This window comes from Echinops telfairi, unplaced genomic scaffold, assembly GCF_000313985.2.
Source record: "Echinops telfairi isolate 266 unplaced genomic scaffold, ASM31398v2 ScPeMD7_2;HRSCAF=8, whole genome shotgun sequence".
NCBI lineage: Eukaryota > Metazoa > Chordata > Mammalia > Afrosoricida > Tenrecidae > Echinops > Echinops telfairi.
In genome coordinates, this window is record NW_022103898.1 from 9,631,156 (window position 1) to 9,651,547 (window position 20,392).

Below are 20,392 nucleotides of genomic sequence, written 5' to 3' on the forward strand. Positions count from 1 at the left end.
TATCCATCCTTTCCTTCCTTCCTTCCTTCCTTCCTTCCTTCCATTCATTAACCAATCCACCCATCTACCTAGTCATCTCCCCACCTCCCCACATATCCATCCATCCTTCCATTCAGCTATCCATCCATCCATCCTTCCATTCATTAACCAATCCACCCACCTACCTAGCCATCCACCCATCCACCCACATAACTATCCATCCTTCCACTCAGCTTTCCATCCACCCACCTGTCTATCCATCCATCCATCCATGCACATCCATCTATACCTCCACATTCTGCCATCCTTCCACCCGCCCCACCCATTTATCACCAACCAACCCATCCATCCATCTATCACTGACCAACCCACCCATCCATCCACCACTCACCCACCTACCCATTTATCCATCCCCCCGTCCATCTCCTTACTTTACTTCACATGAGCTCTTTACGCCTCTTTCTTACCCTCTATGTTCTCCATCTTCATCTTCTCTCTCTCTCTCTCTCTCTCTCTCTCCTCTCCCGCCTCCCACATTGTGTGCCCAGTGCCAGGGGGACTGAGGGCAGAGTGTAACTGGCTGGCTGGCCTTGGTTAATTACTTGACTGTGGGCATAAAAGGAGGATTAACTGGGGACTCTTGGGGTCCTCCCTAATCCTGTGGCCCCTTTTTCCTAGCACAGAAGTGATGAGCTCCTTCTAAGTCCTTAATTAGCTAATTATGCCTTGGCTTTGTGGCCTGGGAGTCCCTGGGCCCCAGGGGTGGCAGCCAGTGAGCTGGGCCTCTAGGCAGAGGGAGGCCGGAGCAGCGGCTGGGCTGCCATTCAGGGAAGCCAGCCGGGCAGGTTTTCAGGGGCCTTTCCGAATTTCAATATCCTGTAGAACAAGGGACATGTAATTAATTAAGCAACAAAGGCTGGGCCCTCTGGAGGGAGCCAGGAGCGGAGCGAGCCAGGCTGGGCCCATGTTGGGCTGCCTTCTCTAGGCCTTTCCCACCCGCCTCTCCTCTCAGCCACTCCCTGGCCCTCTTGGTTGCCTCAGTCTTTCTGGAGTGCCAGGGTGGCCCTCTCCCTCAGTACAGCCCAGAACTGGTACAGGGCTCTGTCTGCTGGCATCCTCCACGCCCACCAGGCACCCAGAACAAACCCCACTGTCTTGAGACTCACCCTACAGGCTGCCTCCGTGTCTCTCTGGATGTACAGCTCTGGGCTCAAGTCAGCCCTTCTAGGAATGTGCCCTGGGAGGGCCCCACCCCAACATTGTGGTCCAATGTCCCCTGCTGCCAGAAAGTGGGTGGTGGGGCCTCGCACTCCCTGTGTGTCCAGCACTATGCTTAACATGAGGACCAGCCATAACAAAGTCCCTCCCTACTCCTGAAAACTTGGCAGGGTCTCTAAGGCTGAGACCTGCTGGAAGCAGATCACCTGGCTTTTCTCCCAAGGCACCTCTGGGTGGGCTCACCCCCCCCCCTCCAGTCCCCCACCCCCACCCCACCCTGCTCGTTTCGGTTAGCAGCCAAGCACTGGCTGGGCCACCCAGGAACTCTGCTAGAGAGGTCTTCCCTCAGGACTCCTCATATGTTGGGTGAGCGAGTGGGTGACTGGAGGGATGGATGGGTAGTGGGGTGTTGGCAGAGCCTGCGATGGGCTGGCTTAGCATTTGGACGGATTCCAGGGGTGCCTGTCTCATTTTCTGGCTACCCTTTTCCCCTGTGTTAGGGGCGGGAGTGGGGAGGCGGGGCACAGCCTCCACCCTGGCCTGTTCTCCATGGGAGGAAGCGCCTGCGAGGGAGCCCCACTGTGTTTCCCGAGAGGAGGCTGACCTAGTTTTGTGGGGCGCAAAGAAGGGGGTGGGCATTAATTATTGATCGGAAATCACACTGCACAGAACTGGTGATGCAAATTCTGAATAAACCGCCCTCATGACTAACCACCTCGGCACCCACTGAGGATCAACCTGGACAGGGCCGCCGTGCCCTTCCCAGCCTCCCCCACTCCACTCTCCCCTCGTCCCTCTCCCATTCCCTCCCCAGACTGGGCGTGTCCCTCGCGGTGAACAGTCATTCAACCCAAGTGGCCTGAGCCTCCATCCAGGGCCAGGACCCACGAGGTTCTGGGATCACCAAGGTGCATCAGACGCGATCCTGCCGTGGGAGCACACAGCCCCGGAGGAGCTAGAGGGGCTGGGTGAAGACTAGCCATTGGCATGGGGGGTCTCTCCTGGACGTTGCAGTGGGCCAGGAGAAAGCCCCAACCACCCACACTGCCCTTCGAGTCGATGCCGACCCTCTAGGACAGGGTTGAACTGCCCTGCGGGTTTCCAGGGCCGTACTTTTGATGGAAATAGACAGCCTTGTCTCTCTCCTGCGGAGCGGCTGGTGGTTTCGAACGGCTGCTCTTGTGATTAGTAGCCCGACGCATAATCACGAGGCCACCAGGGCTCCTTGGGCCAGGGGAGAGGTCCTGAAAGTGCCCAGAGCCCAAGAGAGAGGGGTGAATGTTGCCTGGGATGGGATAGGATGGGACAGAGCCGAAGACAGCTCCCCAGAAAGAAAATAGAGGTTGACGTGGGCTGCAATGGCCGAGGAGGAGTTTTCGGACAGAAGAGGGACGGAAGAGTGCTGTCGGAAGAGGGGCAGCAGGAGTAGAGGCAGGGGCACGTGAGATGCCACAGTGGTTTAGGAACCGGAAATAACTGTTTGTTGTTAGGCAGAGGCTGAGTGTCGATGAGACAAAGAGGAAGAAGGAGTGGGAGAAGTCAGGAGCTGGGGAGGGGGCAAGGCTGGATCCTGCAGGATTGGGGGGCAGTGATGCTTCAAGGGTGACCCATCGGCTCTTGACCTCTGGGGGCCACAGCTGCTTCTCCGCAAGACGTTTCTTGACTCTGCACCTTCTCTTCAGCAGTCGTTTCATAGGGTCCACCCTATGATAGAACCCTGGGGCTATCAGGGACTTCTCCCCCTGGGGGTTCATCACCCCCAGCTTCCATAGGAGGTGCGGATCCTCAGAGGAGCTCGCAGGCTCTCGGCCTCTGGCTTCCGCTCTCCCTGCGGGGCGCCCAGTTTCAGGCAGAGGCAGCCTCCTGAGAAAGATGGCCCCGCACCTCCAGGTTTAGCAGCTCCTGTTCTAGCGGCGATCCCAGAGCCAAGTTCAATCCTCCGGCCAATGCCTGAGAGGCCAGGGAATGGAGCAGACTTCACGTGCTCTCCATATCGCTCCCACTCTGCCCCATGCACCAGAGTGTGGCCGTGCAAGGCAGGGAATAACTTAACGTGGGCCCTCCTCGCCACGGCGGCCATCGTAACGCCCACCAAATGACGCTCGGTGGGTCTCCGCAAATGAAGTGTTTGCAGCCCACAGAGGAGATTGGGTAACTTGCTAATAATGTAAATAAGATGCACGGCCCCCTTGGGGATGGGGGGGCCATGCAAATTAGATGTATAGACTCCTCAGGAAGGGATTGATTGGTTTAGTCCAACCACTAATCCCAGAGGCAGGAAGGGACCTGACCCCTACCAAGAAGAAGAGATAGGAGGGGAGTACTGTACATCTTTTGGGTCTGCAGTCCCTGCACGGGGAGCCTTCTGTCCCAGAAGTCAGACGGAGAGGGCTGTGACCGCAGGACAGCCAGAGGGAGTGAGCAGAAGCAGAGGAGGAATGGTGGCAGGGAGGCAGCAGAACCAGGAGACCAGCAGAAACCCAGCAGGAGATGGTGCACCATGCTTCCCAGCCCACCGACTGAACACTGGCTGGCAGAGCTTAAAGAACTTGCCCGAGCAGCGCAGACGCAGGGCAGAGGGGCCAAGGCCCAGAGTGAGCCTTGCCTGCAGGCATGATTGAGAAGTGGCTGTCCTGATCGAAGAACTCTAACCTGCGTATTTCCGAACCCGAATCGCACCCTACTCGCTCTTTCATCAGCCCCACAATGCTGAGTGTGGTCATGAGTTCCGTGCGGCTGTTGCAATGACTGATCCAACCCTGGAGAGACATAGACGTTTGGCGTCAGAATTGGCACACAATTGGAAGGGTGAAGGCAGGTCTGACCTCTGCCTCCTAGGAATCAGCCTTGGGGTGTTGAGATAGAGGCGTCTCTCCCCTTGCGGTGAACGTGGAGGTCAGAGGCTAGTAGATTCCTCGGGGGGTAAATACCTTGGTTCCTGGCTTTGCACGAGAAAGAAATTCACGACCGCAGCCTGGTTTGTGCTCCAAGTGGGTTTTTATAAAGGATAGAAGAAGTTTCAGGTTTTACAGTTAACTGAACACAGGACTGCACCCCCACATGGGGCGGCAGAGAGAGAGAGAGAGAGAGAGACAACATGGCCCGGTGGCAGGCAAAGGAGCAGCAGGAAAGAGAGCAGCCATCTCCAGATGTCACATTTTAGGGCCTTCTGCTGGGAGGAGTGGTCAATGGTACTGGTTGACCCCATTGGCTGAATTAAGCCCACCTGGCCTAGATTGGGCCAATCCAGGTGTACTGCCCACCTAGGTGTACCAGCCCTCGCACCCCACCCCGGCTGGGGGCCGGAATTGGTCAGTGGACACCCTGCTCCCTGTTCTGCTACCTAACAGTGCCACCACCACAACATGTTTCCAGGAAGTTGTGGCTCCCCAAGGAAAACCAGGCGCTGTTTTCTTAAGTCCAGGAAAGGGAAGGTGGGTAACATTCCAAAGCTGACCCCCAACCTGGGGTTTGTAGTCCTGTGGATTCTATAGTCGGGTTGATGGGGTGGGGGTGGGGGGGCGGCGATTGGCCTTCCTTATGGCGGGAGGGAGGTCTGGCCTGAGATGCGGATCTGGGAGGGGCAACGTACAGACGGTAACTGTACAGACGGTAACTGAAGTCGTGACCCAGATGATGCCACCCAGACTTGGGAGAGCTGCGGGCTGTGCCCGTGGAGAGGGTGGAGATGGGGCGGGTTGCAGATGAGTTAGCCTTGGGCATGAGCCAGCGGGAGGGAGCAGGGTGGATGACAGAGGTGAGTGGAGGCCCAGGAGTTGGGAAGGGTTTCCATTTTCTCAGTGGGAGTGGGGGCCCTAGGGTTCACTGAGAGGTGCTACTGCCTAGCTCGAAGCCATTGTCCCAATTCTGCTTCTGTAGAACCCCCAGACCGACCATCTGAGGCCTCCCAAGGGCCCAATAGGCCCAGAGGGATGCTGTGTGTACACATGCTTAGAGGCAGTTCTGGAGTCGTCAGGGGACCTGGGTTCTAATTCCAGTCTGGACCCTGCCAGCCGTGTACCCTGGATCCAGCTGTTCTTTCTGAGCCTCCGTTTCCATCTGCACATGGGCATTGCGCCCGGGGACCACTGCACGGTGGCTGATGCCCTCTTGGGCCCTTTGCCGAGGGGTTTCATCTCCCAAGAGAGGGGTGACTGGCTCAAGGACCCACGGGCCACAAGCCGAGGGCCAGGGTTTGAACGCAGGTCTCCCCGTTGAGGCTGTGTGCTCTCACCAGCCCCTCTGTCCTGCCTGTTGGGTTAACAGGCCACCAGGCCCCTGAGAGGTGGCGACCACCCGTGCTGCCTGAAGCTCCTTGGGAAAATGGTAGAAATCGTGTCAGAGCCCACCTCACTTTGGGGGTGGGGGGGTGAGGACATTGGGGATCAAGATGAGCTCAGGCTGAGGTCTAGGAGGTAGAGGTCAGGGAGACCCTGACTCTTCCAACGTTTTTACTGATTCGGGAGCTAGCTGTCCCTCACTCTACTACTCTACTGGCCTCAGGAATCCGGTGCAATGGGCTACTCAGAGCTCACAGGTCAGGCTTATAAATAAGTGGTTTACGAAGGGCCAGGGGAGGGTGTGGTGGCCTAGTGGTTATGTCGTGGTTACGCATTGGGCTGCTAACTGCAAGGCCAGCGGTTCAAAACCGTCAGCCACTCTGCGGAAGAAAGGTGAAGCTTTCTTCTCCCGTCACGAGTTGCCGTCTTGGAAACCCACAGGGCAGTTCTGTCCTGTAGGGTCGCCATGAGTCAGAATAGGCTTGATGACTGTGATTTTTATTAAGCAACAAGGAACCACCCAAGATCAAGATCATCAGGCTACAACTCAGGGTCAAGATCAGGAAGCATGTAGGTTAAGTCGGGAAGGATCCCTGAGTGGAAGGCCATCCAGTGGAGGCCAGTTCTCTCAGCCCTGCCAACAAGCAAGCCCTGCTCTCTGCCGTGCATGCCCCTTCTCAGCCTGGAAGACCCCCTTGCGGCCTCTTGAGGACAGGCCTCCCTGCTGCTAAGTGACCCAGCTCAGGGCTGTTTGAAACCAGCTCTCGATGGTTCTTTTCCATCGCTCTCTGCTGTCACCACTGGCTTGTCCACAGGGCCCATTCCAGACCTCTGCGTGTCTTCAGTGTTACAGCCTTGAGCTCTTTGTGGAGCTCCCGGGCCTTCCCTCTTTCTGCTTCCGTCTGCCCACCTGTGTGGGGTTGGCTGCACAGAGAAGTAAACTCAGTTTCAAGACACGGCCCTCCCACCAGGGCCACAAACCGACCAATCTTCTCTCAGTCGGCCCCAGATACTTCATTTGCATCCTGGGTTCTAGTCGCTCCATCTGCATGAGCCTATTGACCAAGTTTTGCCAAGTGTGCGAAACAGACCAATCCCCGGCAGACTGCGGCCCAGGGCCAGATCCCAAATATCGAGCCACGAGTTGCCTGCAGCTCCCACAGGAAGTGTCAATGAACCCAGACAAAAGTCACAAATCCTCTGGGGTAGAAAATGAGGGCAAAGGTGACTCCTCGGGGTTTAGGGGTTCATTTTCAAAGAACCAAGACAAGGCCACATGCAGCAATTCATTTCACCATATCCCCTAGGCCACCCCTTCAGCTCCTAGGGGACCCCCTGTTGCCCCCTTCCTTTCGCCTCATCTCCCGTAGCTGGTTCATCACAGCGAGAAAAGGCCTTTCCTTTAGTTATGAAGGCAGATCCATGCCCTTCAACCTACCCACTGTGCTTCTTAGGGCAGCTCTGGGCTGGGGGAGGGTCTGCTGGGTGGTTCCTGGCTGGTACTGGTTTGCCTTGGCATGGTCAGGGGGTTTGTGACTGCCCAGAGGAGAAGGGCATTCAGGGTATCTGAATTCATGGGCGCTCACTAGGCCTGCCCTGGGTGTGTGTTGACCCTATGGAGGTGAACTGCTGGGTCCCAGGCCTCCAGGGTCCCTCCAGGGACTGTGGAGGTGGTAGAATGAACGAGAAGCGTGGTGTTAAGAAACCCAGACCCTGACAGTCTCTAACTGTGTGGCTTTGGGCAATGGTGTTTGTTTCCTGAACCTCTGCCTGCTTCTTATATAAAATGGGAGTAGAGGAAATCATTTGTGTGCAAGTACCCGGAAAAGGGTTTGTTCCAGAAAAGATGCCCTGTAAATGCCGACTTGTCTATCCACAACCTAGTGTAAACCAGACAGGGCCCAGAGCCATTTACATGGCCTTCTGGGCTAAGGGGCAGGTGTCAAGGGGGGGGGGTTCAGTCTGGTGGCCACTGAGCAGGCAGGAATAGCAGTGAGTCCCTGCTCTGGGTCCTTCACGCCTGTGTCTCCCTGTCTGTCCCTCTAACCTCGCTCTTCCCTGGCTGGGGTCTGCTCTCCTCCTCCCTCCAGGTATGCGGATTCTGGTGAACCTGCTCCTGGACACCCTCCCCATGCTGGGAAATGTCCTGCTGCTCTGCTTCTTCGTCTTCTTCATCTTTGGCATCATTGGTGTGCAGCTCTGGGCCGGCCTGCTGCGCAACCGCTGCTTCCTGGAGGAGAACTTCACCCTGTGAGTGCAGCCCTAACGAGCCGGGTCCGGGCAGCAGGGTCCCTTAGGGCTAGCAAGGCCTTCCTCATTGAGCACCTCGTCCCCATCCCTGGTCCCCCAGGTCCAGAGAGGCCAAGGTGGGTTGTCAAATTATGACCACAAAACCCTGTTGTGGCTGTCATGTGCCAGGGAGTCGCGTCCGGTGCACAGCGACCCCCTGGACAATAGGGCGAAACGCTGACCGGTCCCATGCCATCCTCACAATTGTTCCCTTGTTTGAGTCCACGGATGCAGCCACTGCGTCCATTCAACTTATCCAGGAACTTCCTCTTTCCCGCTGCCCCTCTGCTTTCCCAAGCACGATGTCCTTCTCCAAGGACTGGTCTCTCCTGACCACATGTCCAAAGTACGTGAGATGAAAGGGTGCCATCCTTGCCTCTAAGGAGCATTCTGACTGCACTTCTCATAAAGCCCCGGAGTTTAAAAACACACTCTTAGATGCTGCCTTTGTTGCTTTGTGCTGCTGTAACAAAAGCAGGACGAGTAGGTGACCTTAAAGAACAGAAATTCATTTCCGCGCCGTCTGTAGGCTCACAGTCCCACCGAGGGACTGGAAAGCTCAGTCCCCCGTGGTTGGTACCTGCCGACACTCCTTGGCACCTGTCTTCCCTGCGGCACTCTCTTTATAACTCAGACGTGGTCAGGGTTGGGGCCCACCTGAACAGGACCTGGATGGATGAACGTCACAAAGAAAGGCCTCTGTCCAAACAGGATCGCAGCCACAGGAATAGGGTCCGGTAGTTCAAAACCTGCCTGGGGCACACAACCCAATCCATCACGGCCCAGAACTCAGCAGTAAAGTTCCAACGCATGTGGTCCCCGAGAGGCAAACGAGGAGGCTGCTGGGTGGGAGGGGCAAGGGAAGGGAAGGCATCTCCAGGCAAAGGGGAGACCAAGCCCAAACCAAACGCACTGCCACGGAGGCGATTCCGACTCAGTGCAACCCTCCAGGGCAGACTAGAACTGCCCCTAGGATTTCTGAGACTAAAGTTTGGGGAGTAGAAGCTTTATCTTTCTCCGCGGAGTAGCTGCTAGTTTCCAACCACTGACCTTGTGATGAAAGGCCCAGCGCATTACCCACTCCGCCACCGGGGCTGTCAAAGGAAGACACAAGACCTCAACGTCTGCCCCAGACCCAGGCTGTCTCGGGCCAGCACCGGCATGTGTGGGGGCTCTGATGTGTCTGTTGTGTGTAAAGGTGAGGGTGGCCATTGGGGAGACCATTGGGATAACCCGTGCTTGGCTCTTGGAGGGCGCCAGCTTGGTTGTCTGGGCAAACTGACATCTGCAGAACCCCTTCTTGCCTTGTGACGAGGGAGAAATGGAGTCTTGCGGCACATTGAAAGAGCCCTGGTGACACTGAAGGAGCCCCGTGCAGTGGTTGCACATTGGGCTGCTAACCGCAAGGTCAGTAGTTCCAAACCATCAGCCGCTCCATGGGCGAGGGATGTGGTTTTCCACTCCCGTAAAGACCGACAGCTTGGAAACTCACCAGAGCAGTTCCACCCTGTCCTAAAGGGTCGCTGTGAGTCAGCATGGACTCAATAGCAGCGAGTTTGGTGTTTTGGTTTTTGGTGGTGCTGTGGGTTAGATGTTGGGCTGCTAATGGAAAGGTTGGCAGTTCAAAGCCACTCCATGGAAGAAAGATGATGCTATCTGACCTGTGATGTACGGTGTTGGGAACTCTGTATAGGGTCACTATGCGTTGTGATCGACTCACATATATTACACATTTAGGAATTCCTGGTGGCGCAGTGGTAAGGTCTTGGCTGTGACCAGGTCAGTGGTTCAAGGCCCATCAGCTACTCTCTGGGAGAAAAGGCTTGGTCATCTGCTTCTGGAAAAATGACAACCCTGGACACCCCGAGGGCAGTTTGACTCAGTCCTGTAGGGTCCTGTAGGGCGGAACTGACCTGATAGCGTATCAAACAATCTTACGCATCAGGGCATTGTGCCTGCCTCCACACATAGACGTCCACAGGAGTCTGTGCGGTCCCACTATGTGCCTGGGAGACAGGAGCAGAACAGGGTCCTCCATCCTGTCGGTGACATCCCTAAGTGGCTCCTCTTATCTGGCATGTGCTCCGGCTGGGGATGAGGTGAGGGTCCAACTATTGGAGAACTCTCTGCGCCTGTGCCAATGGCTCATGGGAGACCATCGAGGATGACTGTAGGGGACCTGGGGAAGTGCTTGGGGCCAGACTGACTTCCTCCCCCGGAGTCTGGATGAAATCAAACAGCTCCTCAGAGGCTGGGCTCAGCCGCTGGTCTGGCCTGAGCAGGGAGCCCTGTGGGTAAGGGTTGTGTGCACATGTGTGGGGCGGGGTCCTGGGGAGGGGTTCAGAGGAGCAGGAAGGCGTGGGGATGAGTTCATCTGCGGGGACTCAGGACATAGCCAGGCCCCTCAAGTGCACACGGACCTTGCCCCAGAGAACCCCATGGACGCCACCTGGGCCCGATGTAACCTCTGAGGAGGGCCCCTCACCCCTACTTCCCTCACACTTCATCACACTCGCCAGCTCGTTCTTTCTCTCGGTCTGAAATGGTTGCCTATTGACTTGGATTCACGGGGGCTTGTTATTGTTCCTGCCATTCAGTTCCATAGCACCTAACACTGCATGACCCCGCATCATCCTCACAAGTGTGCCCATGCGCGAGCCACTGATGCAGCTACCGTGTCCATCCATCTTGCCTTCCTCTTTTTCGTCGCCCCTCCACTTTATCAAACATGACGTCCTTCTGACAACATGTCCAAAGTATGTAAGACGAAGTCTTGTCCTCTTTGCCTCGAAGGAACGTTCTGGCCTTATTACTTCGTCCGATCTGTGGTCCATGGCACTTTCAGCCTTCTTCTCCAGCGCCACCGTTCAAAACGCATTGATTCTTCTACAGCTTTCCTTATTCAGTGTCCAACGTTCACACACGATGCATGGAGAATACCATGGCTTGGGTCGGGCGCACCTTAGTCCTCAAAGAAGCATCCTCGCTCTTCAGTGCTCTTGAAAGGTCTTGTGCATCAGCTGTACCTAATGCAGTCCGTCTTTTGATCTCTTGACTGCTGCTTCCATGGGTATTGGTTATGGATGCAAGCAAGACAAAATCCTTGACAACTTCAACCCTTTCTCCATGATGTTACCTATTGGTCTAGTTGTGAGGCTTTTGGTCTTCCTCACATTGAGTTGTAATCCCTATGGAAAGCTACAATCCTCGATCTTCATCAGCAAGTGCTTCAAGTTCTCCTTATTTCCGACCAGCAAGGTTGTGTCATCTGTTAATACGTCTTCCTCCAAGCCTGGTGTCACACGCTTCTTCATGTAATCCAGCTTCTCTCATGATGTGCTCAGCATACAGATCAGACAAGTATGTGGGGCGGTGGAATTCCCATTCTTCTCAAGGTGATCCACAGTTTATTATGGTCCAAAGCCTTTGAAGAATCCATGAAACACAGGTTAACATCTTTCTGGTATTCTCTACTTTGAGCCCAAATCAATCTGACATCAGCAATGCTATCCATTGTTCCACATCTGTGTTAGTCTGGGTGGACTAGAGAACAAAGTCACAGACAATCACATGTGTATGAGAAAGAGCTTTATGCAAAGAGTAATTGTACATTAAGAAGACATCCCTGCCCAGTTCAGATCAAGTCCATAAATCCAATATTAACCCATATGTCCCATACCAGTCTATACATTCCTCTTCAGACTCACAAAACATATGCAGTTACACTGAGTGCAGGATGATTACAGTCAAGTGGGTGCAAAGTCTTGTGGATCCAGTGGCAGTGGAAGCATCTCAGCACTGGCCTGGGGCTCCCCGTGGCTCCTTCAGCTTCAGGGTTCTGGCTCCATCAGCATAGCTGCATGCTGTTTGTCAGCAGGAGGATGAAGCAGAGAGAGTGTGTCTCGTCTCCAGGGAAGAAGACAAGAGTTCCCAGAATCCTCAGGAGAAGGCCATGCCCACACAAAGACACGATTGGCTATGACCGACAATCAGGCTCCACCCCTTCACTCGAGTTGGCAGGAGATTATGTATCTGCCACAACGTCCTCTTGTGAATCGGCCTGGAACTTCTGGCAGTTCCCTGTCAATGTGTTGCTGTAACCATTGCTGGATGATCTTCAGTAACATTTTACTTGTGTGTGACATCAATGATATCATTATATAGCTTGATCATTCTGGTGGGTCACCTTTTTTTTTTGGAATGGGCACAAATATGGATTTCTTCTGGTCAGTTGGCCAGGTAGCTGTCTTCCAGATTTCCTGCCATAGAGGAGTGAGTGCTTCCAGTGCGGCTTCAGCTTTCTAAACATCTCAATAGCTATTCCATCAAGTCCTAGAGCCTGGTTTTTGGCTAACGCCTACTGAAGGCATTTGAACTTCTTCCTTCAGCACCATTGGTTCTTGCTCAAATGCGACCTCCTGAAATGATGGACTGTCGGTGAGTCCTTTCTGGTACAGTGACTCTGTTTATTCCTTCCATCTTCTCTGGATGCTTCCTGCATCATTCAATCTGTTGCCTATAGAATCTTTCAGAATTGCAATTCGAGGCTTGAGTTGTTTTCTTGCGTTCTTCCAGTTTCAGAGATGCTGAGCACGTCCACCCCCTTTGGTTTTCTAATTCTAGGTCCCCTCCCAGCCGATTTTGGCTCAACAATGACTCGGATATCGATCTTCATGCATCCCACTTCATTTTGGACCTTCATACTTCACACATTCCAAGTTCCAATCGTTAGAAGGTTTTGGGCCCCGTTTCTCTTTTCCTTGAGTCAGCCCCCCTCAGCAAATGACAACCCCAAAGGCGGCACTCCCACAGGCTTACCTGACTCACGTCACCGTGGCCGACTCCCCTCCACGAAATCATCTCCTTTCCAGTCACATTCTGTGTGTCCCGGACTTGAGGGTCCATCTGCCATCAGCATCTCTGGCGACGCTCTGTTTCCATTGTTTAGGCTTTCGGTAGTTGGACGTGCATCGAAGCCATGCGTAAGGTTTTCAGTGGCTTCCCCCTCTGATGTGGGCCGCCGAGTTCGTCTTCGTGGTCAGTTCTTAGCCTGGAAGCTCCGCTGGAACCCGTTCACTTTGGGGGACCCTCTTGACCTTTGACATACCAGTGACACAGCCTCCAGCATCGCAGCAACACACAAGCCACCGTGGTACAACCAGCTGACAGACAAGTGGTGGCACGGGGCTCTGGACCAGTGCATGCACTTGGTCCTGGGGCCGCTGCTCTGCCAGTTCTCCGCAGGACCAGGTGCTTCTGCGTCCCTGCTGGTCTCTGAGCGCCTGCAGTGGGGCTTGGCACAGATGCCCACAAGTCACTGATGAGAACGAAAGAGAGGACAGGTCAGGGAGGGAGGTAGAGAGAGAGGAGGAAGATAGAGAGAGAGGAAGGAGGAGGCGAAAGAGGGAGAGAAAGAAGGGCGAGAGAAAGAATAGATGGACAGGTGGAGGGAGGGAAAGGGAGGGAGGGAGAAAAGAAGGAAGGAAGGAAGGAAGGAAGGAAGGAAGGAAGGAAGGAAGGATTTAGCACCCAGAGGCAGGCTGGGGACTAGACCCCAGTTCTTGTCCCTGGGCCATGGGAGCTCTAAAGAGTGTGTTAATGTTCTGCAGTGCAGCATACCTCGGGTCTTTGCTTCGCACGATGAAAGAATTCACACTGAAGCGTGCTGTGTGATCCAAGTAGGTTTTTGTGAAGGACAGGACAAGTCGCAGGGGTTACAGTCTCAAAGGGGTACGTGCTGTTACTGGGAAGCGTGCTCAGCCATGTGGAGGCTGTGCTGGGGTTCACAACTGGGCAGGGATGACCACGTGGGGAATATCACCCACACGTGCGGAACTTGGGGTGGGGGGAGATAAAGGGAGGCCAGAAGCCCAAGAGCCCTAGAGAAAAGAGCATGTGTGTGGGTCCAGAGGCCATGAGCCCCAAGTAGGCCTGGAGTGGGCTCATGGGAGAGGCAGACCCTCACTCTCTACCTGCCGCTGACTAGGAGCAGGTAAGAGAGAGTGTGGCCTACCCACAGCCAGGATGTTTCAAACCTCTGGCTGGGGAGGCGTGGTTGGTGGTATTGGTTGACCCCACTGGCTGAGTTAAGCCCACCTGGGTGATGTCATGAGCCTGGGCCTAGTTTGGGCGCCCAGGTGGACTTCCCCCTGGCTTAGGGGCTTGAGTCCAAGCATGCTCAGTTTGGGGTCTTCATCGATGTCTAATGGTTGCCTGATTTCTTTCCAACCTCCTCTATGGGAGCCTTTGCAAGCATGGGAGGGACAGCACCCCCATTCATAAGCTAGCTGCCTAACCATTGCATCCTGGATCTGGATCTTGGTGTTTATTTTCTTGTGCCCAGGTGGCTCCACCCCCACCTCAGCTATGACAGGGGGCGTAGGAGGACAGATGTGCTTGAGCCAGTGTTCAGGAGTGTTATACCCTAACCGACCCTCCCATCCCTCCCCCCACTCCCCATGCCACATGCCCAGGAATAAGAGATGTAAATTGATGTAAAATGAGCAAGAGACCCCTGGGAGGAAGGCAGAGCTGAGAGGTGGGGCTGGGCTGTGTGATTTCCATGGTGAGCTGGCCCCATCCGGAGCTCTCAGTTTCATTTGATTACGGAAGGTGACATTCACTGACAGACCCTGCTGGGCTGGGACGGCCCATGGCTGCCTGGAGAAGCAGGTCAGAAAGTTCAGGACTGAGGGGAGAGCATGGCTGACACCATCCCGGCCAGCCCAGGGCTCTGCCCGCCCTCCTGTGGGCCCGGTGCCCTAGAGGTGAGGCTTTGCCGGCCGACTAGGCAGCGCTGTCCATGTGGAAAAAGGGAAAGGAGGCCAAGGGGGACAGCATCTTGCTCAAGGGCACGCAGCGGCACTCGTCTTGGGGGAGTCCGGGCTGGAATGAGAACCCCGGCCCCCATCTCCAGGGCCCGGCCTCCCTGCTGGAGCTGGGTTTTTGCTGAGTGGAGAATGAGGACCACGTTTCCTGGTTCAGCAGTGGCAGGGTCCGAATCTGAGCCCAGGGCTGTGTGTCCCTCTGTCCGGATACCATGGAGACACTGTTACCTGAAACGCAGGCGTACCAGTCTGGGCATAAGGCTAATTGACTCACCCCAAATCAGCAGAGCGAGGAGTACTTGTGTAGAGGGGTGGCAGAGAGGAGACCACAGCAGTGCAAACCAGACTGCGACGTCCTGTTCGAAATCAAGATACACAGAGAAGAAGATGCCCGGGACCTTGGGACTTACACATTGGGGAGTCACCTATGCAGGTTTCACATGAACTCACAACGCACGGTAACCACAGGAGACCACCGTTGACCTTGAGCAAGCAAACGGAACAGTACGTTTCCTTAAGTCTTGGACCAGTCTCAGGGCATCTTTGCTGATTAACTAGCTAGCAGGGCCTAGCAGTCAAGGAAGACTTTCAGCATTACCTGGCCTTTTGGGGGTGACATCGCATCCAATCTGTTTGCTTCTTTTTCTTCATTAATTTGTTGATCTTTTTAAGAGTTTCAAGGTCATACAATTCACATATATGGTGGTCTTGAGTTGCCACTTATTGGACCCCTTTAAGGCAAGAATTTTGAACCAGAGTCCAATTACTTCCACATCCATAGCCTTGGAGAGTAGTCATCTGCTTCTCTCACCGAGACATGTGAGCCTTAAGCCCATGGGAGTATTGGGTTCTTGAATTGGCTACTGGTGTTTCCAAGGTGAAGTCCAGTGCTTAGAGGGAGTTCTACGTTGGATCCTTTTGATGTGGTCTGTGGAGGATGTTGTGCACCTTGAAAGGACAGAGTCTAAAGTTCTGCTTGTCTATAGTACATGATCTGGGTCACCAGGGGCTGAATACAAACTAGGGCAAAAGTGCCCAATTATAGGGACACGATACCAAGCTTATTTTGCCCGTGGTGGTTTATATGCTTAATGTTGAGTGTTTTCCCCAATGGCATGCTGCCCTGCCCTCTCTACCCGCCAAACCGAAGCATAGCCATTTTCTCTGGGACAGACATGCCCTCCACTCAGCCACCTCTTGGCTTGGGTTTCTAGTATGGACCACTGTGTTAGACCAGGTTGACTAGAGAAACAAATCCAGGGACATTCATATATGCATAAGAAAGAGCTTTATAGCAACGGGTAATTGTATATCAAGCAAACATCCCAAGCCAGTCCAGATCAAGCCCAGAAGTCCTTATGTCCAATATTAGTCTATAAATTCCTCTTCAGACTCATGTAGCCACTTGCAGTGATGTCAAATGCAGGGAGACCATAGGCTGGTGGGTGAAAACTCTTGTGGATCCAATGGCCTTGGAAGCATGGCAGGGCTGTCTCTGCAGGTCTCTGCTGCATGGCTCACTCAGGTCTCCTCCACGGGAAGGTGAAGCAGAAAGAGAGTGTGGCTCACCTCCAGGGAGAAAGACAGGAAGTTCCCAGCATCCTCATGAGAAGGCCACTCCCATAAGAAGGCATCATCAGGCTGTGACCTGATTGACAGGCTAGACTCCACCCCTACACTGATTTATCAAGTTGACGTGAAATCATTTAACTGCCACAGTCAGGTATCACTCTTGTCGGAGCGTTAATTAATTTGGGGCGACAATAGAATAATGTTAAATGGCAGGAACTGATGGATCTTCTCCCTCTCTCTACATCATTGGAAACTGACCTTGTTGAGTCGAAGCCTCCCCTCTGAAGAGGATTTTAAGATGTACGAATAAAGGGTGGTATATGGTTCAAGCGCTCTAGGCAGGCACACGACCTCATTGCCTGGGAAACTGTGAGAGATTAGGTGACTTGAGAACAAGATCCTGGCTTGGCCTCGGTGTTTGCCTTGACAGTAGTGGTCTTACACGGTATTTGTCCTGTTGTGATTGGCTACTTCCACTCATCATAATGGATTCCAGGTCCATCCGTGTCATGCGGTGTTTCAAGGGTTCATCGCTGTTTTTCAGGGATGCAGCAGTGTATGAGAGCTTCAGTCTCTTCACATCCTCTCCCGTTTTTCTTGTTTTCTGTTGATTTGGATTGGGATGTCACTGTGGGTGTCAGACGATAGTTGATCCGAGTTTTGATTTACGTCTCCTGGATGGCTAGTGATCGTGAGCACTTTTTCATATGAGTGTTACCTATTTGAGTGTCCTTTTGGCGACCTGTTTGTTGATGTCCTTTGCCAACTTTTTAATTGGGTTATTTGCTATTTTCTTAATGAGGTGTTGTGAAATTCTATATAGTTTGGTAATTAGTGTGTTGTGTCATTGCTAATTTTCTCCCCCCAATCTGTGGGCTTTTGTTTTACTCTTTTGATGTGCATAAGTGTTTTAATTTTAGGAGGTTCCAATCTTCTGTTTTCTCTTCCACTGTGTGTGTTTTCTTTATCTTACTTGGTAGCCTGTGTATGCCCTGCAATAGGACCCTTTAAATTGGTCTTCTTTTTCTCATTGGTGATCCTGATAGCTCGGTGTGTGTGTGTGTTATATTTAGGTCTTTAATCTATATTGAGTTCATTTTTGTGCATGGTACAAGGTATGGATTCTGTTTCATTTTTCTGTACATGGGGATCTAATTTTCCAAACAGCATTTGTTGAAAAGGCTGTCCCAGTCCTATCTATTGGTTTTTGGTCCTTTGTCACAGGTCAGGTGCCGATAGGCAGGTGCATTTACTGCTGGGTTTTCTACTCTGTTGCATTGGGCTTTGTATTGTACCAGTACCAGACTGACTTGACTACCGTGGCTGTAGAGTAGGTTTTGAGGTCGGGCAGTGTGAGGTACCCCATCTGGTTTTCTTTTCAAGGGGTTCTTTGATTACCCTAGGTCTCTTCCCTTTCTATATGAGGATGGTAATTCATTTTTCCATTTCTTTAAAGAACGAAGTTGGGATTTGGATTTTGTCGTATCTCTAGATTGTGTTAGGTAATATTGACATTTTCACAATATTAAGTCTGCCTATCCATGAGCATGGGATATCCTTCCATTTATGCAGGTCTTTTTTGGTTTCGTGTAACAATGCTCTGTAGTCTCTTTTGTACAGGTATTTCGTTTCTTTGGTTAGGTTGATTCCTAAGTATTTAATCTTTTGTCTGGCTTTGTAAATGGTATTGTTTTCGTAATGTCTTTGTTGAAGTTCTCTTTGCTAGCATACAGGAATCCAATTAATTTCTGCTTGTAAATCTTGTATCCTGCTATTTTACCAAATTCCTTGACTGCTTCCAACAATGTTGTTGTGGCTTCTTTTGGATTTTCCTTATATATGGATCAAGAAGCAGTTATGTAACCAGAACAAGGAAACACTGCATAGCTTAAAACCAGGAAAGGTGTGTGACAGGGTTGTATCATCTCACCATATTCTTCAATCTGTGTGCTGAGTAAATAATCAGGGAAGCCATATTATGTGAAGAATAATGTGGCTTCAGGATCGGAGGAAGGCTTAGAATCTACCTGATACGCAGACGACACAACCTTGCTTGCTGAAAGTGAGGAGGACTCGAGGCACTTGCTGATGAAGAACAGGGATTGTAGCCTTCCATATGGATTACAACTCAATGTAAGGAAGACCAAGATCCTCGCATCATGATAAGTGTAGAAAGGGTTGAAGTTGTCAAGGATTTTGCCTTACTTGGATCCACGATGCTCATGGGAATCAGCAGCCAAGAGATCAAAAGATGGATTGCATCAAGTCAATCTGTTGCCCAAGACCTCTTTAAAGTGTTCAAAAGTAAGATGGTTACTTTGAGGACTAAGGTGTGCCTGACTCAAGCCATGGTATCTTCAATTGCCTCTTATGCCTGTGAAAGTTGAACATTGAGTTAAGGAAGACCTAAAGACGCATTGATGCATTTGAAGTGTGCCGGGGAAGAATATTGAAAGCACGGTGGAGCGCTGAAAGGACAAACAGATCTATCTTGGAAGGAATAGGACCAGGGTGCCCCTCAGAGGCAAGGGTGGCAAGACTTCATCTTTGGGCGTGTTGTCAAGCGAGACCAGGCCCTGGAGAAGGACATCCTGCTTGGTAAAGTGGAGGGGCAGCAAAGGAGGGGAAGGCCCTCAAAGAGATGGATGGACGCTGTGACTGCATCAGTGGGCTCGAGAACGGGGACAGTTGTGAGGCGGGTGCAGGACGGGCAGTGCTTCGTTCTGTTGTGTGAGGTCGTTATGAGTCGGAACCGACTCGATGGCACCTAATAGCCACACGTCTATAGAATTATCTGGATGATATGAAAGTAACATGTCATGCGTGGGTACACCAGTGTAATCCTGTCCAGGTGAGGATAGAAGAGCTATAAGCACCCCCAGAAGGTTTCCTTCTGCCCCTTCCCAGTTCCTTTCCATGCCCCCCTCAAAGTTGCCACTGCTTATAATTCCTTAAAAGTAATTGTTAATCGGTTCCGAGAACCCCCATAAAAAGATTTCATACCCTCAGTGGCTTACAGAAACAGAAAAGTACCGTCTCCCTGATTGGAGAGTAGAAGTCCAGATCAGGCATCGGCTGTGCTGTTTCCCTTTGACGACCCGGAGAGAGGTTCCTTTCCATGCCTCCCTCCCAATTCCTGGTGGCCCGCAGTCATCCTTTGGCATTCTCTGTCTGGCAGCTGCATCTTCTTCTGTCTCGATGTCTGTCTGTTACAAGAACATCAGTCATAGGGGTTGATGGCCCACCCCACTTCACAATGACCTCATGTTGCCTCACCTGATAACGCCTCTAAAGAACCTGTTTTCAAACAAGGTCTCACTCATAGGCTCAGGTCTACGGCTTCCATCCATACCAAGGATCATGCAGCATGTCCCCTGTTGGTGTCTATTTCTTTGGCTCAGCGACCCACCTGTGAGAATCATGCAAGTTATCAGTGTGTTTGTGGTTTCCTTTTATCCACTGCCGTCAGCAGTCCACTACGTGACTGCCCTGCTACTGATTTAGCCTTCCTACGGAGGTTTTGACTTGCTTATGGCTGATTTTGTTCTTGTGACTAAAGCTACCGTGAATGTTCTTATATCTGTCTTTGGATGGCTATGTAAAATGTTGATGTCAGAAGTTCTTTCACTTAATGAGTGGGGACTCATTAAGTCATTGTGGGCTCAACACCAATTTCTGTGAGGTGGAGCTCAGACATACCTGCAGTGGCCAACTTTTTTTTTAACCAATTCTGACAGCTGTTGTCTGTCCCTCCCATGGCACGCTCTATTCCACTGCTGGGTGTGATAATTCATTGTAGTGACCACCCAGAATGCTCAGAGCAAATTCGAGACTATGGGATTTATTAGGGAAGTAAGTTACAAGTCAGTAACAAGTCAGAGGCCCGACTTCGAAGCAACAGGGACACTTCAGGATACAGGATAGAGTTTGTTAATCAGGACAGCGTCCCACCCTTCAGCTCCTTCTCTGGGAGGCCCAGGCCGTTCTCTGACCCACTGTCCCACTCAGGCCTGCCCTCTGTTGAGTCATTAAGGCCAACTCTATTTTGAGGTGGTAACTCTTTGCCAGCTGAATTTTCACAATCCTAGGGGCTCATCTTACAGCAGGCCGTGTTGTGCTGCTATTTATAAGGTTTTTGCTGGCCACATTTTAAAAAAATTAAATATTTTTATTGGGGGCTCTTACATCTCTTATCACAATCCATACATTCATCCAGTGTGTCAAGCA

At 52.4% G+C, this 20,392-nt stretch overlaps 1 protein-coding gene across 4 annotated transcripts in view; it reads left to right on the forward strand.

The window, feature by feature from the left end:
* The window catches only part of CACNA1I (calcium voltage-gated channel subunit alpha1 I), a 130,841-nt gene that overhangs the window by 58,211 nt on the left and 52,238 nt on the right, over positions 1-20,392 (forward strand). For all 4 annotated transcript variants that reach the window (XM_045290357.1, XM_004700676.2, XM_045290369.1 and 1 more), the window contains exon 5: positions 7,568-7,727. In XM_045290357.1, coding sequence (XP_045146292.1) covers positions 7,568-7,727 — 160 coding nt within the window. The remainder of the gene's footprint in view (positions 1-7,567; positions 7,728-20,392) is intronic.